The sequence below is a fragment of the Pantherophis guttatus genome, chromosome 6 (genome assembly GCF_059756535.1).
Source record: "Pantherophis guttatus breed Tessera chromosome 6, ASM5975653v1, whole genome shotgun sequence".
NCBI classification, from domain to species: Eukaryota; Metazoa; Chordata; class Lepidosauria; order Squamata; family Colubridae; genus Pantherophis; species Pantherophis guttatus.
In genome coordinates this window covers 3507423-3527471 of record NC_142068.1, presented here as the reverse complement: position 1 = coordinate 3527471, position 20049 = coordinate 3507423, and the positions used below count along the sequence as shown (strand labels likewise).

At 44.8% G+C, this 20049-nt stretch overlaps 1 protein-coding gene across 1 annotated transcript in view; it reads right to left on the bottom strand.

The window, feature by feature from the left end:
- PSMD1 (proteasome 26S subunit, non-ATPase 1) overlaps positions 1 to 20049 on the bottom strand; it is a 140364-nt gene that overhangs the window by 86830 nt on the left and 33485 nt on the right. Inside the window, exon 16 of the mRNA XM_087872018.1 lies at positions 19606 to 19670. Coding sequence (XP_087728144.1) covers positions 19606 to 19670 — 65 coding nt within the window. The remainder of the gene's footprint in view (positions 1 to 19605; positions 19671 to 20049) is intronic.

The following is a 20049-nucleotide window of genomic DNA, read 5'->3' as shown; positions in this document are numbered from 1 at the left end:
TTTCTCTCTCCCCTTCCCTCTGTCTCTCTTTCTTTCTCTCCTCTTCCTTCTGTCTCTTTCTCTCTCTTTCCATCTCTTTCTCTCTCTCTCTCTCTCCCCTTCCCTCTTTCTTTCTCTTTCCATCTCTTTCTTTCTCTTTCTCTCTCCCCTTCCCTCTGTCTTTCTCTTTCTCTCTTTCCATGTCTCTTTCTTTCTTTCTCTTTCTCTCCCCTTCCCTGTCTCTTTCTCTTTCCATCTCTCTTTCTCTCTCTCCTTCCCTCTCTTTCTCTTTCCATCTCTTTCTTCCTCTCTTTCTCTCTCCCCTTCCCCGTCTCTTTCTCTCTTTTTGTCTCTTTCCATCTCTGTCTTTCTTTCTCTCTCCTTCCCTGTCTCTTTCTTTCTCTTTTCATCTCTCTTTCTCTCTCCCCTTCCCTCTCTCTCTCTTTTTCTCTCTTTCCATCTGTCTTTCTCTCTCCTTCCCTGTCTCTCTCTTTCCATCTCTCATTCTCTCTCCTTCCCTCTGTCTCTTTCTTTCTCTTTTATCTCTCTCTTTCTTTCTCTCTCCATCTCTCTTTCTCTCTTCCCTTCCCTCTCTTTCCATCTCTCTGTCTCTCTCTTCTCTCTGTCTCTCTCCTTCCCTCTCCTTCCAGCTCTCTCTCTCTCTCCACCTCTTTTCCACCCCTCTTCAAATTCCAAGCACTCCCTTTGAATGGGGGGTAAAAAACACCATTTTTGCTTTCAAGGGCCGCGGGATTAAATAAATTCTTCCCCGACACGCTTTTTATTGCCATCAAATCAATATAAAACTGCTAAGCGCAAGTGTCAAGGAACTCCTGTCTGGAGTGCGATGTCGTAAAGCCCTCAAGGGTATCACCGCTCTGATAAAAACGTGTGATTGAATTTCCGATTCAATTACATTTTATGGCTCTGGGGGCCTTGCTTTCCGTAGCTCTGCTGTGAATTCTCAACTGCTAGGTGTATCAACTGCTCTACATCATCCCGTCCCCAACTCTCCCAGCTTGGTGGCCCAGTTTGGTCTGTGTGTGAGAGAGCGGCGGGCGCACCTGCGAACAGCTCCGTTTCTGTGAGCAGCACGCGTGTGCCCTCCACTCGTGTGAATAGAGCTCCACGTGCAAGCAGAGGGTGCTTACACTCATCTCCCATGGCCTGGTTTTGAATGGGCCACAGCCCAGGAGTCAGGGACTCCTGTTCTACACACTACCTATCTATCATCTATCTATCTATCATCTAAAAGGGACGCGGTGGCTCAGCGGCTAAGGCGCTGAGCTTGTCGATCGAAAGGTCGGCAGTTCAGCGGTTCGAGTCCTTAGCGCCGTGTAACGGGGTGAGCTCCCGTGACTTGTCCCGGCTTCTGCCAACCTAGCAGTTCGAAAGCACGTAAAAAAATGCAAGTAGAACAATAGGGAACCACCTTTGGTGAGAAGGGGACAGCGTTTCGTGCGCCTTTGGCGTTGAGTCATGCCGGCCACATGACCACGGAGACGTCTTCTGACAGCGCTGGCTCTTCGGCTTTGAAACGGAGATGAGCACCGCCCCCTAGAGTCGGGAACGACTAACACAGATGTGCAAGGGGAACCTTTACCTTTATCTTATCTATCTTCTGTCTGTCTGTCTATCATCTTCTTCTTTTAATGACCCCATATTCCCTTGAGAGTGGAGTCTGGACAACTGAATACAGCTAGCAGAGCCTTTACTGGCCAGATGCCTTTCCTGTCGCCAATGAGGAGTTTTGTTCAGCAGATATATTCTCACTGTGCCCAGAGAGGATCTCCGCCTCTACCTAGGATCGAACTCACAGCCTCCTGATTGTGAGGTGAGAGCTTCACCTCTAGGCCACCGTACCACTCCATCTATCCATCTTAATTTAACAAAATGAAAACTTACGTCTGTCTCTATAATACCAACTGAAAACTTATCACCATTCGTTCAGTAATGGTTTGACGTTACAACAGCATCCAAAAACGTATGTTCAGTTTTCATACTTACAACACCCCCCATGGTTCACGGGATGTAATTTTGGGCCCTTGGCAACAGGGATGTATTTATGATACTTGCAGCGTCCAGGGGTCATGTGATCACCATTTTCAAACCTCAGACAAGCCGAGTTAATGGTGGAAGCCACATTCGCTGAATGACCACATGCGTCACTTGTTATTCGCTTAACAACTCTGGCAAAAAAAGCTGCCTAAAATCAAAGATGCTATCATTTCTCTCCTAAGCTGTGTCTTCATTACGCTGGAGAGACCTAGTGGTTTGATGTTCATCATACAGTTTAGCCTCCAGACCCCTAATCATCTTTGTTGCTCTTCTCCGGACTCTTTCTAGGACCTCAGCATCTTTTTTTCTATCGTGGTGACCAGAATTGGACGCAGGCTGTGAAATGCAGCCTCGCTGGTGCACTATACAGCAACGCTATCTTCCTGACCCCCCCAAACCAAATATTAACTGACATCAGATTTGTAGACAACACCAAGCTGGCAGGAATAGCCAACACTCCGGAAGATAGACTTAAGATGCAGAAGGATCTTAACAGACTTGAACGTTGGGTGTTCTTGTGGTCCGCCAGCAGCCTGCAGAGCTGGCAGAGGAGTCAGACAGTGAGGAGGCTGGGGAGGAGCATGGGCCAGTCCTGGAGTCTGGGGAAGGCTCGGACGAGGGCTCTGCGTCGGAGGCAGAGAAAGGGCCATCTGGAAGGTATGTGCTGCCTCCGGTGCCTCCAGAGTCGGACAGCAGAGAGGCAGAGGAACAGGAGCAAAAGGGACAACTCGGGAGTAAGGCCTGGAGATGATTGGCCCCTCCCATAAGGCTTAAAAGAGGAGCAAAGGCACGTGGGCCCTTTGCAGGAAAGCAACGTTGTTAATTCTGTTCCCAGTCGGCATCTCTGTTTGATTCTGGACTCCGTGTGGCTTTGCCAAGTAGGTCTTTGGCAGCGTGTGAAGGGAGATAAAGGTTGGTGATTATCCCAAAGGACTTCTCCCGAAGGACTTTTTACAACTCATTGGAATTCAGCTGTGAATGAATGTAATTCACAGCTGTTGCAATAAAAGAGATTTTTGGGACTACTTGTGTGTTTTAATGACTCAGGAATCCTAGATCACAACAGGGCACTATCTAATAAAATGAAATTCAGTGGTGAAAAAGTTCTACATTTAGGCAAGAAAAACAAAGGTATAGCTGGTACCTGGCTCAATAGCGGTAACTGTGAGTAAGAATCTTGGAGTCCTAGTGGACAATCACTTAAATATGAGCCAGCCGTGTGCAGCAGCTGCCAAAAAAGCCAACACAGTTCTAGGCTGCTTAAACAGACGGACAGAATCAAGATCACCTGAAGTGTTAATACCACTTTACAATGCCTTGGTAAGGCCACACTTGGTATATTGCATCCAGTTTTGGTCACCACGATGTAAAAAAAGATGTGGAGACTCTAGAAAGAGTGCAGAGAAGAGCAACAAAGAGGATTAGGGGGATGGAGGATAAAACATACAAAGAACAGTTGCAGGAACTGACCATGGCTAGTCTAGAGAAAAGAAGGACTCGGGCGGGACATGATAGCAGTCTTCCAGTATTTGAGGGGCTGCCACCAAGAAGAGGGAGTCGAGCTATTCTCCAAAGAACTTGAAAGCAGGACAAAAAGCGACGGATGGAAACTAATCAAGGAGAGAAGCAACCTGGAATAGAACACAACTCACTTAACAAATGCCTCGCTTAACGACAGAAATGTTGGGCTCGACTGTGGTCGTAAGTCGAGGACTACCTGCAATTGAAAATCGACATGGAACGGAAAGGACACCCTTCTTTTCTCTGGCAGAGTTTGGGGCTTTTGTTTATCTCTCTCCGAAGCTCTGATGATGGAACTCCTGGGGTGGGGGAAAAAAATAGCAGGAGGAGAAACTCGGCTTAATTAACCGAATGTCGGTGAGAAGCTTCTGCAGGCATCCCCATCCCATTATTTATTCAAGCAAGAAGGGAAAAACCTGCTGGCTGGGGAATTCTGGGAGCTGAAGACCTCAAGCTGCCGAGTTTGAGAAACACTACCTTAGCGGTTTGCAAGCAGAAACAAAATTAATTGTTGTTTTTTTTTTTTTCCTTTTCTTTCATCCAAGCAGTCAATTGAGCCATCTCCGTTTTTGTGCTTGAGGTGGAGGGGGCAAAAAAGGAAAATTTGATGATGATGATTTAGATAGCTTTGGTGTTATAGAAGTGGCTAGTATATATTATCATATATAAAAGTAAGAAGTCGAGGTTTTATGTTACTACCTTATTAATTGCTTAATGCATTGTAAACTGCCCTGAGTCTCCGGAGAAGGGCAGCATATAAATCGAACTAATAAATAAATAAATAAATAAATAAATAAATAAATAAATAAATAAATAAATACATACATACATACATACATACATACATACATACATACATACATACATACATACTGCACTGAAAGGAAGTCAATGCATTCTTTTTTTTGGTCTCCTCTACTCTAGATTTTCTCTCTTCCCCTATTCCTCTCCTATTTTACCTTTATTGTCATTTTTCTTTATATTTTAGTACTTTGTGCTTTGGTAAGCTAATAACATTTTGAACCACGGGAAACACAGCGTTAGACACAGGTAGTCCTCGATTTACCACAATTTCTGTTGTTAAGTGAGACATTTAAGTGAATTTGGCCCCCTTTTACGACCTTTCTTGCCACAGCCGTTAAGTGAATCATTATAGTAGTTCAGTTAGTAACATGGTTGTTAAGTGAATCAGGCTTCCCCGTTGCCTTGGCATGTCAGAAGGTCGCAAAAAGGGATCACATGACCTGGAGACACCGCAACTGTCATAAATATGAGTCAGTTGCCAATTTCGATCAGGTGAACCTGGGTGTGTGTGTGTGTGTGTGTGTGTGTGTCTGTGTTGCAATGGTCGTAAGTGTGAAAAAAGTCGCTTTTTACAGAGGCGCTGTAACTCCGAATGGTCACTAAACGAACGGCTGTAAGCCAAGGACCGTTCCTATAAACCCTTTACTCTGCACATATCCATATTCTACAACGCATCCAGAAGGCGCCTCAAAATTTCCTGGCTCTGCCGCCTTTCGTTTCTGGGACCGTCTTGAAAACCAGTTTCCGCTTTCTCGAACGTCTGCCTGAATTCAATCTGCCATCCCTTGTCAGAAACATCTGGGTCGAAACCCACGGGACGGTTTTAATTTTGTTACCGAGAGCCTCGAAATGTGATTTCCTTTTCCTGCGAGGTCATCAGCGCTTAATGCTTTTGCAACGTTCACCGTTAATGGAAACATAAAACAAAAAACAACGAATAAAACTTCCTGCGCTGAGGTGGTGAAGTCACCAGATCCAACTGCCTGGGCATTAAAAATACATTTTCGCGGAGCGGAGATCAGATTACAGCCGCAAACTCTGCTAAGTGATCCTAAAACAATCCCTTCTGTTTCTGAAATAGCTTTCTGGAAACTTTGCAGAATAACAGAGCGGGAAGGGACCTTAGAGGTCTTCTAGTCTGGGGGTCTCCAACCTTGGCAACTTTAAGCCTGGCGGACTTCAACTCCCAGATTTCTGGGAGTTGATGTCCGCCAGGCTTAAAGTTGCCAAGGTTGGAGACCCCTGTTCTCGTCCAAGCCGCTGCTAAAGCAGGAGATCCTATACCATCGCATGCCAACATGGGAGCGCAGAGGGGGGGGGTCGCACACGCGTGCCCACACCCATAATTCAATACGCCCCCATGCAGGCACGCAACCCCCCTGCGCTCCCTCTGCTTTTGGTAGATGATGGCCCGGTGGGCCCGGTAGACATGGTTTTTTTTTTGCCCTCCCCAGGCTCCAGAGGCTTTCTAGGAGCCTGGGGAGGGCAAAAACGGCCTTCCCCACCCTCCCGGAGGCTGGAAATGGCCCGTTTGCTGACTTCCGGTCCATTTCTGGCCTTCGGAGGGCCTCCCGGGGGGGGGGGGAGGCCGTTTTCGCCTTCCCCAGGCTCCTAGAAAGGCTCTGGAGCCTGGGGAGAGCGAAAAACGGGGCTTCCGGACCCACCGGAAGTCGGCAAACAGGCTGTTTCCGGCCTCCAGAGGGCCTCCGGGTGGTGGGGAAGGCTGTTTTTGCCCTCCCCAGGCTCCTAGAAAGCCTCTGGAGCCTGGGGAGAGCGAAAAGCGGCCCGTCCCCACCCCCGGAGGCCGGAAACAGCCTATTTCCCGAAGGCCCGAAAATGCATGCGCTGGAGCTGAACTAGGGCAATGCTCAGGTGCCCACCAATATGGCTCCACATGCCACCTGTGGCACGCGTGCCATAGGTTCGCCATCACGGCCCTATACCACTTCAGACAAATGGCTGTCCAGTCTCTTCTTAAAAACCTCCAGTATTGGAACATTCATATCAATCAATCAATCAATCAATCAATCAATCAGAATAGAGCTGACAGGACTTTCGAGGACTTCTAGTCCAACCCCCTGATCAGGCAGGAAACCCTACACAATTTCAGACAAATGGCTGTCCAATCTTTTTTGAAAACCTCCAATGTTGAAGCGCCCACAACTTCTGGAGGCAGGTTGTTCCGCCGATTAATTGTTCTCACTGTTAGGAAATTTCTCCTTAATTCTAGGTTGCTTCTCTCCTTGATGGCTTTCCATCCCATTGCTTCTTGTCCTGCCTTCAGGTGCTTTGGAGAATAGGTGGAAATCCCCCCCCATTTCTTTGGGGCAGCCCCTCAAATACTGGAAAGCTATTCTACCCTATTCCTGCAACCGTTCTTTGTATGTTTTATCCTCCAGCCCCCTAATCCTCTTTGTTGCTCTTCTCTGCACTCTTTCTAGAGTCTCAATATCTTTTTTAATATCGGGGCGACCAAAACTGGATGCAGGATTCCACGTGTGATCTTTTAGAAAAGGCAATTGGCTTTTAAGGCAACTGTGGATGCCTTGTACATAGGAAGCCATTTTTTTTTTGTAATTTGATTTATATGCCGCCCTTCTCCGGAGACTCAGGGCGGCTTACAATGCGTTAAGCAATAGCCTTCATCCTTTTGTATATTTATACAAAGTCAGCTTATTGCCCCCACAAACTGGGGCCTCAATTTACCTACCTTGGAAAGGATGGAAGGCTGAGTCAACCTTGAGCCTGGCGAGATTCGAACCTGCAGTAATTGCAGGCAGCTGGTCTTAATAACAGGGTGCCTTAGACCACTGTACTACCAAGGCTCATTTTTTAAAGACTCTATTAAAGAACTATTAACGTTCATTAGTTGCGTTTAGTCTTAGAACAGCGAGCACATCACATTATATTTCGAACTGTATTTAGCAGTGCTCCTAATTACTAGGGTTTGTCTTCTTCAGTGTGATTTCAACAACTGACTGAGCCAGCTCTTATTTTTACATTGTCGATTGCTTTACGTTGCCTAACCGGATGCCTTTTTTATGAGATTATTCAACAAACTCTTGGGGTTTTTATGATGTGGATTAACAAGTGTGAGGGCACATACTTTCATAAATAGTCAAAGCCAACAACAGCAGGGTAGCACAAGTTATCACTAACTGTGCAAGGACCAAATTCACCAGCACCGTTTATACATATGGAGTAATAATAAACAAGTGTATTTTATTGAATTTGGCTTAGTTTTAGCCCTGGATGTCCAAATCTTACGCTGCTCTCATGTTCCAGAGATGAAGAGAATTATTATTTTGAAATAATTTCAACTGAAGAAAAACGTGTCGGCATGCTATAGATGAAGTGATTTGAGCTCTGCAGAATCCAACTGACCTCTTCTGTGAATTTAGTCTTCTGAAACGGTTCCTGCTGCGCCGAACAATCCCCAATCAAGGAGCTACCAACTCTGGCAAACCAGAGTTCGTATTCAGCAGGTTCAGGCGAATCGGTAGCACTCAATGCCGTCCTATTTAGGCACCTATTTTGAGGCCGGACGCATGCGCGGAAGGCACGCGCGCGAGCATAGCACATGCACGGAAGGCCAGGCGCGTGTGCGAACCGGGTGGGTGCGTGGCGAACCGGGAGTAAATGTGAAACCCACCGCTCCAAATAACCAAACAGTAAAACAGCCAAATCAAGGAACTACCCAAGAAGAAAACCACACTCTCATCAACAATGGCAAGGCAAGACACTATATAGAAAGAAAGAACAAACCCCACTCCCTTCTAGCACTGATGATGTTACCTAGTTGGGTCATGAAATGTCTGCAAGAAAATTAATCCAGCTCCAATAGAATCAAGGGCCCCACAGTCCTTCTCTTCCTCCTCTTCTTTTTCTCTTCCTCCATCATCTTATCATCTTCTTTTCCTATCCCCTTCTTCTCCTTTTCCTCCTCTTCCTCTCCTTCTTTTCCCCTCCTCCTCCTCCTACTGTCCTCTTCCCCCTCCTCTTCTCCTTTTCCTCCTCCTCCTCTCCTCTTTGCTCGTCCTCCTCCACTTCCTTTTCCTGTCTTCCTCTTCCTCCTTCTCCTTTTTCTTCTCTTCTCTCCTCCCTTTTTCCTGTCCTCCTTTCCTCCTCCTCTCTCTTCCTCCTGCTCGCCTCCTCTTCCTCCTCCCTGCAAACCCCACTTTCTTTTAGCACTGATAATGTTATTTAGTTGGGTAATAAAACGTCTGCAAGAAAACAACCAAGAACCCAGCTGAGAATCCACCAAGGACCCCACATTCCTTCTCCTCCTCCCCCCCCCTTCTCCCCTGACTTTGACTGTGGATGATTTCTCCTCTTCCTAATGCTTTTTAAGATTCCACCCACAAGAACTCTGGAATATTTTTTTCCAACGGACAATATTTTATCAACCCAGCCAAGCAAAGCAGAACCGCACATTAATGTCAACGGCCAGGGAAGATTCTTGTAGTCCAGGAGGCGCAAAGGGGAAACGGAGTTGCTGAAAAATAAATGCTATACTCAGATGCACCTTCCCCAATGTGCTTCCATCTTCTGACTCTCCTAACATGGTTGTGAGTTTCTGAGAAATCTGGCCACATCAATAAAATCAGTCTTTTTTTGTTTTGTTGCTGCTGGTGCTGCTGCCCACAGATGCACCAGTGAGATGGGCAGTCATATCTTCTATATATATAAAAATGGATGCGTCTCTGTATGTTCCAGCATAACTCTGGAATGCCTCGAGCAATTTCAACCAAACTTAGTACACCAATGACTTACTCTCTGGAAAGAAATACTATGGGGGGTAAGACACCCGGGGGGGGGGGTGTTCTGTTAAGATATAGCCTGTTGTGCCTTAAAATGGCTTCTACCAGACTGCCTTAAAATGGCTTCTACTGTACAGCACAGTGGTAACGGCTTCACAGTACTCCATAAAGGGGCTCCCTCTGGTAAGGGGGAAAATCCAACATTAGAAATTACGTTTGGTCCGGACATTTTCAACAAGGCTTTGATTATTCTTGAGGGCAAATAATCAAGATCAGATACAGGATCGGGATAAATAAACACCCAGGCAACGCCGGGTTATTAGCTACTAAATTGATAAACATTTTCCTCCTCTGCCACTAACCGCACTGATGGAACTACAGATTCTTAAGACTTGAGGATATCTCCTTCAAGGTTTCAAACTCATTCCTATATAACTGAAAGGAATCCATAAGACTACAGGTAGTCCTCGACTTACGACCATAACTGAGCCCAAAATTTCTATTGCTACACGAGACAGGTAAGTGGTATCACGTTTGTTAAGTGAATCTGGCTTCCCCATTGACTTTGCTTATCGGATAGTCGCAAAAGGGGACCATGTGACCCTGGGACACTGTGACGGTCACAAATACAGATGATCTTCGACTTACGACCACAATTGAGCCCAAAATTTTCCATTGCTAAGTTACTGAATTTGGCCCCATTTGACAACCTTTCTTGCCACCCTTGTTAAGTGAAGCACTGCACTTAAGTTAGCAACACGGTTGTTAAGTGAATCTGGTTTGCCCATCTGTCTTTGCTTGTCAGACAGTCCTAAAAGGTGATCACATGACCCCAGGACCACTGCGACCGTCATAAATACGAGTCAGTTGCCAAGTCTCTGAATTTTAGAAGATTCGTGGGGATGCTGCAACGGTCATAAGTATGAAAAAACAGCTGTGTCGATTTTTACATCGAGTGTGTTACTTGGAACCCTGACAATGCCGTTTTAACTTCAAATGGTCACTAAACGAATGGTCGTAAGTTGAGGACTAGCTATAATCGGGACGTCCGCCATAAAGATTACGGATTCTGGAACTGATCATCGGAGGAAGTGCCGATTCCCACCCTGCCTGAATAAATTATTACGCCAGCATTTCTCAACTTCAGCCATTTTTTAAGATGAGGGGACGGACTTCAACTCCCAGAATTCTCTAGCTTGCATGCCCGGCTAGGGAATTCTGGGAGTTGAAGTCCACGTCTCTTAAAATGCCTGAGATAAGAGAAGCATTGGCTTATGCCAAGCAAACGGGCCTTACCACAAACTCTGAAGGGAAAAAAATATGACGGTTAAAGGGATGTGAGTGTGTCAATTAATACGGCGTGCTAGTTGTAACATAGGCACACCTTAAAAAAAAAAAAAGAGGCAGGGTGTGAATCCAAATACAAGTGTAGTTTTGTGCAAAATAAGTAAGCCCGTTCATGAAAATAGACGAATAGACGATCCAAGCATTTTGAGGGTGGCCGAGACGTTTTTGTGAGGTAAACCACCGGATGTGGTTCTTCTAATCTTGGGAGACCGTGAACGCACTTCCAGCCCCCCCAAAAAATCCTATTTCCGGAAATGTAGAAACCATTTCTGGAATGTTCCGATCAGCCAGTTCAAGCAGAGGAATGACAACTTTCCGCGAACAGCATTCACGTATCGCTACTATGCTGCCTAGGAAAAAGGGGGGGGGGAAGGGGGAATATGCATTTAGACCTCGTTTTTCTGAAAGACGGATAATCCTTGATTTATGACCATTCATTCAGTGACCGTTTGAAGTTGCAAAAGTGGCTTATGACCCGTTTTTCACCCCTAATGGCTGTCGCAGCATCCTCCTTGCCATCTGTGATCGCAATTCGGAGGCTTGGCGACTGGCATGTAATTGTGATAGTTGCAATGTCCCGGGATCATGCGATCCAGAGGTGGATCTCAGCAGATTTTGACCAGTTCTGGAGAACCAGTAGTAAAAATTCTGACTGACCCTGCCCCCATCTATTCTCTCCCTCCTGAGTCCCAGCTCATCAGGAGGAAATGGGGATTCTGCAGTAACCTTCCCCCTGGATTGGGAGGGAATGGAGATTTTACGGTATCCTTCCCCTGCCACGCCCACCAAGCCAAGTTATGCGACCCCCCCGGGCAAATGAGCCGAGGTGGCGCAGCGGTTAGAGTGCAGTACTGCAGCTCCTTCAGCTGACTGCTCGTTCAGCAGATCAGCGGATCAAATCTCACCAGGCTCAAGGTTGACTCAGCCTTCCATCCTTCCGAGGTGGGTAAAATGAGGACCCAGATTGTTAGGGGGCAATATGCTATTTAGTATACTGTCTATGGTGTGAGCCGCCCAGAGTCCTCGGAGAGTGGGCGGCATAGAAATATGACTAATAAAATAAATAAATAAATAAATAAATAAATAAATAAATAAATAAATTAAAGCCACACCCTCAGAACTGGTAGTAAAAATTTTTGAAACCCACCACTGATGTAATCAATCCCCTTTTGCAACCTTTGGACAAAAAAAAAAAATCAATGGGGAAGCCAAGATTCATTTAACAACTGTCTTACGGGTAGTCCTCGACTTACAACAGTTCACTTAGTGACCGTCAGTTGCCAAGCATCCAAATTTTGGTCACGGAACCATGGGGATGCTGCAACGGTTATTGTTGTGGCCTGTCAGATGCCGCCCCCCCCCCCAGCAGCCGAATCAGAGGAGGAGGAGGAGGAGGTGTGGGAGTCAGGGTCACCATCAAGGCAACCTGAGAGCTTGGAGTGGGAAGAGGGAATGGAGCTGGCAGAGAGAGAGAGAGAGAGAGGTGGAGCCTGGGCCCGTCCATCAGCCCTCGGATGTAGAGTCCACAGCCCCCAGGTCTAAAGGTGGCTGATGAGGAAGAGGAGGAACAGCTGGGTCCAGTGCCTGACGAGCAAATGCACAGAAGGCAGAGAGGAGAGGAGAGCAGTGGAAATCTATGGGCCGGTCCTTGGGACGGAAGAGCCACCGCTGCTAGCGAAGCCCCACCCTAGCTCTGGGGATAAAAGGCAGGGGGCGGAGATGAATAGATGTGGAAGAGAGAGAGAAACTTTTTGCTGGGGCTTGTAATAAAGGAATCATTGAGAACTTCAGAGGGTTTGTCGTGTTTGGGGAGCTGGGTCAGAACAGTCGTAAGTGTGAAAAATGGCCGTAAGTCACTTCTTTCCGTGCTGTTATGACTTCGAACGGTCACCTGAATGAATGGTTGTAAGTCAAGGACGAGCTGTAAAAGTTTCTTTGGATTGAATGACTTTGCAAGGCCAGGGAAAAAATAAGTAAGGTAGAACTAAACATATGGAAGGATCCGAATGTTTTAAACCTGGAAACAAAATGAGCTGATTTACAGTTCCCAGCTGGTGTATCGCACCGAGAACTTGCCTCTCCGACAAATATTGTACTTGTCTGAATGTTGCATTATGAAGGTCTGGCTTTTATCTCCCGCATGGGCTAGGATGTTAGTGGAACCCCTACACAGATGTTCCTTTTCGTATTTAAGCAGCTGGTTGTCAACTTGCAAAGCTTTCAAGTTGCCATGAGCGGGAGGGAGGGAGAACTGAAGTGCATTCCATACATTCTTTCTGACCGCAATCAGAAGGAGGGTGTTAGGTTTCACAGCCAGCCAAAGTGGTTAATTGGAGAATGTGATTTATGACATGGCCAGAGAGGAGGGGAGAGACAAGGTGATAGGGGAACGTAAATCTACGTAGGATCAGTCCTAACTGCATCCGAGTATTGCCGGAATGGTGCTCCTAATAAATGAATATATTTCCTTTGAAGTTTGGATCATGGCTCATGAATTAATTAGGGCATCTTTCGGAAACTTGACACTGGTGCTGTTCTATAGATAATTTTTTATCATATTGCTTCAACGTCACCCAGCTGGTTTTTTGTGTGTAGGGAGGAGCTAGAACTCACCATCTCCTGGTGATTGGCTCAGAGTCACCCAGATGGCTTTCATGCTTAAGAAGGGACTAGAACTCACTGTCTCCTGGTAACTGGCCCACAGTCACCAAGATGGTTTTCATGCTTAAGACAGAACTAGAATTCACAGTCTCCTGGTGACTGGCCCGAAGTCCCCAACTGGCTTTCATGTCTAAGGTGGGACTTGGATTCACAGTCTCCTGGTGATTAGCCCAAAGTCACCAGCTACCTTTCATAAGACAGAACTAGAATTCACCGTCTCCTGAGGATTGGTCCAAAGTCACCCAGCTGGCTTTCATGCCTAAGGCGGGACTAGAACTCACCATCTTCTTGATTGGACCAAAAATCACCCAGCCACCTTTCATACTTAAGACAGAACTAGAATTCACAGTCTCCTGGTGACTGACCCAAAGTCACCCAGAGGGTTTTCATGCCTCAGCCAGGACTAGAACACAAAGTCTCCCAGTTTCTAGCCTGATGCCTTAACCACTACACCAAACTAACCTTCACAAATATTTCTTGTCCTTGTTATTGGGGAATTAAAGATGACCCAACGAGCTTCACTACGAAACTGTGATCCAGCTTGATACATTGACACCTAAAGCTTGAAAATTTATGTAGAATGTATAAGTCCTTAGCATCAGAGCGTGTTAATATAAGGCAACTGGCAGTTGGAACAGAGTTCTTTTCAGGTGGGGCGGGGGAATAGAATGTCTAACTCCTTAACATCAAGCGTGTTAATATAATAATTTATATTATTATATAATATATAAATATATATATATATATTTATATAAATAAATAAGTAAGTAAGTAAGTAACGGTAAAGGTTCCCCTCGCACATATGTGCTAGTCGTTCCTGACTCTAGGGGGCAGTGCTCATCTCCATTTCTAAGTCGAAAAGCCAGTGCTGTCCAAAGACGTCTCTGTGGTCATGTGACTGGCATGACTCAACGCCAAAGGCGCACGGAATGCTGTTACCTTCCCACCAAAGATGGTCTCTATTTTTCCATTTGCATTTTTTAACGTGCTTTCGAACCTCTAGGATGGCAGAAGTAATGGGAGCTCACCCCGTTACGCAGCACTAAGGATTCGAACTGCTGAACTGCCCACCCACCGTTCGATCGACAAGCTCGGCATCTTAGCCACTGAGCCACCGCGTCCCTACTAATATAATAATACTGTATAAGAAATACTAATGATCTGATGGTCATTTCGAAAAATCCTTTCTTAGCGAGCACCTAGAAGCCAAGAGGAACATACGTGCCAAGTTTCAAGTTTGTAGGCTTTACAGTTCTGAAGATTTCGTGATGAGTGAGTGAGTGGTATTTGGCTTTTATATATATAGATTCGTCACACTCTTCAGGACATGAACATTTCCAACTGTAGAAAGGGTGTCATTGATGGGGGGAAGAGACAGAAGCAAAGGGGTCATGTTCAGAAAATGCTTTGCAGCCGTACCAGGAAGTTCTCGACTTCCAAATATGATTTTGCTTCTTGGCCAAAGGTTAAAAGCTCTATGAAATCAGAGAACAAAAATGTTCTGTCCCAACCTATTTGGAGAAAAATCCCTGGAAGCATGGAAGGAGTGTCTGGAATGCATCCTTTTGCACATATATACACAGACACACTTCTAAACAGCATCAGTTGCGTTGAATGATAGCCACTTACGGCTGAGCAAGGCCGCACAACTAACACAACAGCTCCGAGGAGACCTCTGCTGCCTATACAGGGTATCAGACGAGAGGAAAAAAAATCAGTTTGGGGCTATATACGTACAGCCATTTGTTTAGTGACCGTTCAAAGTTACGACGGCGTCCTGAGAATAAACAATGATAGATAAATGAGGGAGATAATAGAAAGGTAAATGATGGAGAGAACAAAAAAGAAATAGAAACCCAGAGGATACCAGAGTAAATGGAAAAGGGGGAGAGGGGGAAAGAAAGAAAGAAGAGCATTAAGTACAAATGTACAATTATAATGATAAAAGTGACAGATTGGGTAAAAATGAAAAGAAATTGAAAAGAAAGTATATATTATTAGAATATTGGAGTTGCTCGGATACCAAAGAGGGAATATATTTCCCAACAAAGAAGAAAGAAAGAAGAGAGGAATAGAGGGTATGAAGAGGTGAGAGAGAGAGAGAGGAATGGAAGAAAGGGGAAAGGAGGGAAAGAAAGGGCAGGGGAGAGGAGTAGGAGAGAAAGAGAGAATAGGGGGAAAGAGGGGAGGAGCGGGTGAAAGGAAAAGGAAGTAGGAAAGAGGAAGGAGAGGAGGAGAAAGAAAGTAGAAGAGAGGAGGGAGGGAAGGGAAAGGAAGAAGAAGAAGAAGGAGGAGGAGGAGGAGGAGGAGGAGGTGGTTTGTTGTGAAATGAGGGAAAAGAAAGGGTAGACGAGCAACCCCAAATGCAATTAAAATGTCTTATTTGTATGCTTTAAGAAAATATGTATATATATGATTAATTATGTATAAAAGAATGTACATTTACATTATTTGTATAAGAAAAAAATTTAAAAAGTTTCAAAAAAAAAGTTACAACGGCACTGAAAAAAAGTGACTTAGGACCATTTTTGGGGGGGGGGTCAAAGTGGCAAAAATGTTGTAAATTGTGCTTACATGACTTTGGAAGAGTGCAAATAGCCATAAATGCAACCTGGTCACAAAGCCAGCTATTAGAACTTTGGAAACAGGTCATAGGTACAGTACCTTTGGGGGGGGGGGGGCGACTGTCATAACTTCTAACAGCCACTAAGCAACCAATTGCAAGTGGAGGATTACCTGTACAAACCAGAACTAGTGAGCCTTGGTGGCGCAGCAGACTAAAGCATTGTTAAGTTAACACCAGCTACCTGCAATTACTGCGAGTTCAATTCTCACCAGGCTCAAGGTTGACTCAGCCTTCCATCCTTCCGAGGTAGGTAAAATGAGGACCCGGTTTGTGGGGGCAATAAGCTGACTTTGTATTAAAAAAAGAACACCGCTTGGGGGCCCCCAAAAAGCCCTACTAAGCAGGTATATACAAAAGTATGAAGGCTATTGCTTAACGCACTGTAAGCCGCCCTGAGTCTCCGGAGAAGGGCGGCATATAAATCAAATTAAAAAAAAAAAAAAAAAGAAGTCCAGAGAGCTGTCAATTAAATCAGAAGTCTCCAAATTTCTGGGCTGCATCAACAGAGGGATAGAATCAAGATCATGTGAAGTGTTAATACCACTTTATAAGGCCTTGGTAAGGCCACAATTGGAATAGTGCATTCAGTTTTGGTCGCCACGATGTGAAAAAGATGCGGAGACTCTAGAAAGAGTGCAGAGAAGAGCAACAAAGATGATTAGGGAACTGGAGGCTGAAACAAGAAGAACGGATGCAGGAACTGGGCATGGCTACTTTAATGAAAAGAAGGACCAGGGGAGACATGACAGCAGTGTTCTCAGGGGCCGCCACAAACAAGAGGGAGCGAATCTATTCTCCAAAGCACCTGAAGGCAGGACAAGAAGCAATGGATGGAAACTCATCAAGGAGAGAAGCAACCTAGAACGAAGGAGAAATTTCTTGACAGCTAGAACAATTAATCAGTGGAACGACTTGCCTGCAGAAGTTGTGGATGCTCCAACACTGGAAGTTTTTAAGAAGATGTTGGATAACCATTTGTCTGAAGTGGTGTAGGGTTTCCTGCCTAAGCAGGGGGTTGGACTAGAAGACCTTCCAATTCTTCGGCCTGAGTCTTCGGAGAGGGGTGGCATATAAATTTAATTAATTAAATTAAATTAAATTAAATTGTTATTCTAATGTCTCGTGATTCTAATTCTAACTTGGCAGCTTTGTGGACTTCAACCCCCAGAATCCCTCAGCCAGCATGATACAGACAGATAAATAGTGCCTGATATGCAGCATATACTATAACATCATAAAATGTTTTCATGCAATCAAATCCATTCCGGGCAATAGGAATTTTCTGTGAGAATTATTCTCTCAAATTGCAGAAGCAGATGCAGGAGTGTTTTGAAATTTCACACCATCTTCTCCAACTGTGCATTCATCCTTATACCCACACAACCCTCATTCTTTCATTGGAAGTATGTAAACTTGGGGTCTCTGGCAAATTAAATCTCCCAGACATCAAATCTGCCCATTCCGCAGGGTGGATAAAAATCAATGATTTTTTTAAAAAAATCAAAAAAAATCAGATTTTTTGGATTTAAATCGGATTTTTTTGATTTTTATTGAATTTATTTTAATAGAAAACTTTGGGGTAAAAATCTATCGTAAGATAGTTTTCTATTTAAGATACATAAATAATGTAGTTTATTCAGCATGAAATGGAGCTGAGTTATGTAGCAGGAGGCTGTATATTCTGCAACACTGGGACTATCGGTGAGTCAACAGTGGGTCAAAGGAGTAGCAGAGATGACAGCTGCTCTTTAAAAATTATGATTTAAATCAAGTTGATTTAAATCAAGCCTTTTTACTAGTGATTTAAATCATGATTTAAATTGTGATTTAAATCAACTCGATTTAAATCAAATCCACCCTGCCGTTCCGGAATAAATAAAGAATCGTCCGAAGTACAACTCTGAAGCGAAGAGCGCATAATTCTGCATTATTTACCACTGAAACATTTACATAGCATTCTCATAAAAGTATGAATGCTTCTGTAAAATGAGAACTTGGAAGTTCTCTTGGCTCATAATTAAAATTTAAAATCGTAAATCAATGAAAAAAAAAAACAAACCAGCGGTTACAAGCCATGCATTGAAATGGATGGAACCGCCAACGAAATCAGCACAACCGTCCCTTATTCACGCGGGTGCAGTCTATAAAAACAATACAAAGATAGCTCTTCCGAGTTATCCATTATCAGATTTATATCTGCCTTTAATTGTGCATCCCAAGCTCCTGGACCCTATTTGCTCCACCACAACAACCCTGTGGAGAGTAACTGTCCCAAAGTCATCCACCCAGCTGGATGCTCCCAACAAGTTCTGCAACCACCTGCAGCGTTCAGACCAGGTACAAACGTAGCCCTACCTAGAGTACCTTGTAGTAACCTGGGCATGAACAATAGTGCCTAGTGCAGGGGTCAGCAACCTGCGGCTCTGGAGCCGCATGTGGCTCTTTCACCCCTCTGTCACTCAAAATATGTGTCACAGCCGCCAATGTGCAACACCCACTGGCTTGTGATGTATTGAGCTTTTCAACTCCCAGTTAGGCCAACCATGGATAAATCCAAGAAAAGAAAAGTTTCAGAAGAAAACAGAATGTATGAGCCTTGGTGGCACAGCGGACTAAAGCGCTGTTAAGTAGCACTTAGCTGCCAGCTGCCTGCGATTACTGCAAGTTCAAATCTCACCAGGCTCAAGGTTGACTCAGCCTTCCAAGGTAGGTAAAATGAGGACCCGGATTGTGGGGGCAATAAGATGACTTTGTATAAAAAAGAACACCGCTTAGGGGGGGCGCGAAAGCCCTACTAAGCAGGTATATACAAAAGTATGACAGCTATTGCTTAACGCATTGTAAGCCGCCCTGAGTCTCCGGAGAAGGATATAAATCGAACCAATAAATAAATAAATAAATAAATTCAACTACATATGCTAGTTTTGTAGCCACTCAAGAAATAGTCAGGCATGAGAAGGGTTTTGTGGCTCCCGGTGTTTTCTTTTCTGTGGGAAACGGGTCCAAATGGCTCTTTGAGTGTTTAAGGTTGCAGACCCCTAGTGGCTGATGCTACCCCAGGAAAGCACCGCTATACAATTGTGGGAAGCCCCCCCCCCCCGCCCAAAGAATGAAATATTTTGCAAAATATTAAAAAAGGCAGGATAAAATATTTCCCCTTAAGGAGAAATGAAAAAAAAAAATCTTAAGGAGACAGAAACCAGCCCCCGTTTTCCTGCCCCAAACAGAAACTGAGGAGGCCAGCTTTTAGACATGCAGAATTGGCAATCCATTCAGAAAGACTGGGTCAGATAGAGACTCCAGATAAGCAATACAATTAGGCAAGTCAAAGGTTGACAAGATTAGCTCAGACGAACACCTAGGATTTGCATTTCCCCTTTTGCCTACAGAGCTAGCCATGACCCCATAGGAATCCAGAAGGTATAAAAACCCCACCCACTCTAAACTCCATTTTGTCAGCTGTCCCAGAATCACGTGGTTGGCGGTTCTGTTCACCAATAAACAGAATCTTTCTTTCCAATCGGCCTCCATGTTGTTTCCAGCATCTTTCTCCCAGCTTGGAACTCAACCAGATGGATTTTCCTTCTAATACCTGGAAATCACCAAACTTGGCAATTTTAAGACTCTGGCACATACCAGTGTCTTTGGGTACCAAAGTTCTGCTGAAGTACCAAGGCACAGTCATCTAATGCAGCTTGGAGACCATCCTTGGAAGCGGGAAGAAGCTTCCAACCCAATATCAGCAAAAATGTTATCAGTTTACATAGCAGAAAAGAAAAAAAGGAATACTCAGAACGGCAAGAGAAAACTTTTCGAGTCCTACCAGGTTGCTGAAAACGGTGCTCGTACCTGAACAAAATAAAGCCCAGAGATTCGACAGCTGCTCGCCTCACATCATCATTGACGTCACTAACCTATGGAAAAAAAAATTAAAATTAAAGTAGGCTAGATATATGGAAATCGCTTGTCTAGAGCATTTATTAGTCAAATTACAGGATTTGAAACTTTTGGATTAGATTAGTTAGGCTGAAATAAAATTGCTATGGGTTCGGTTCTGAAAAGTACCGTATTTTTCAGAGTATAAGACGCACCTTAGTTTTTCGGGAGGAAAATAGGGGGGGAAAATTCTGCTTCTGCCTACAGGTATTCATGTGGCTAGCGTCCTTAGTCAGCTTCAGCACATTCGTTTGCTGGCTGTCAGCACATGCGCCTCGTTGAGGCTAATAAGCAGCTTCAAAAGCACAGCTGATTGTGGGAGGGAGCTCCAATGAGTAAAGCAGGCGAAGCACGGAA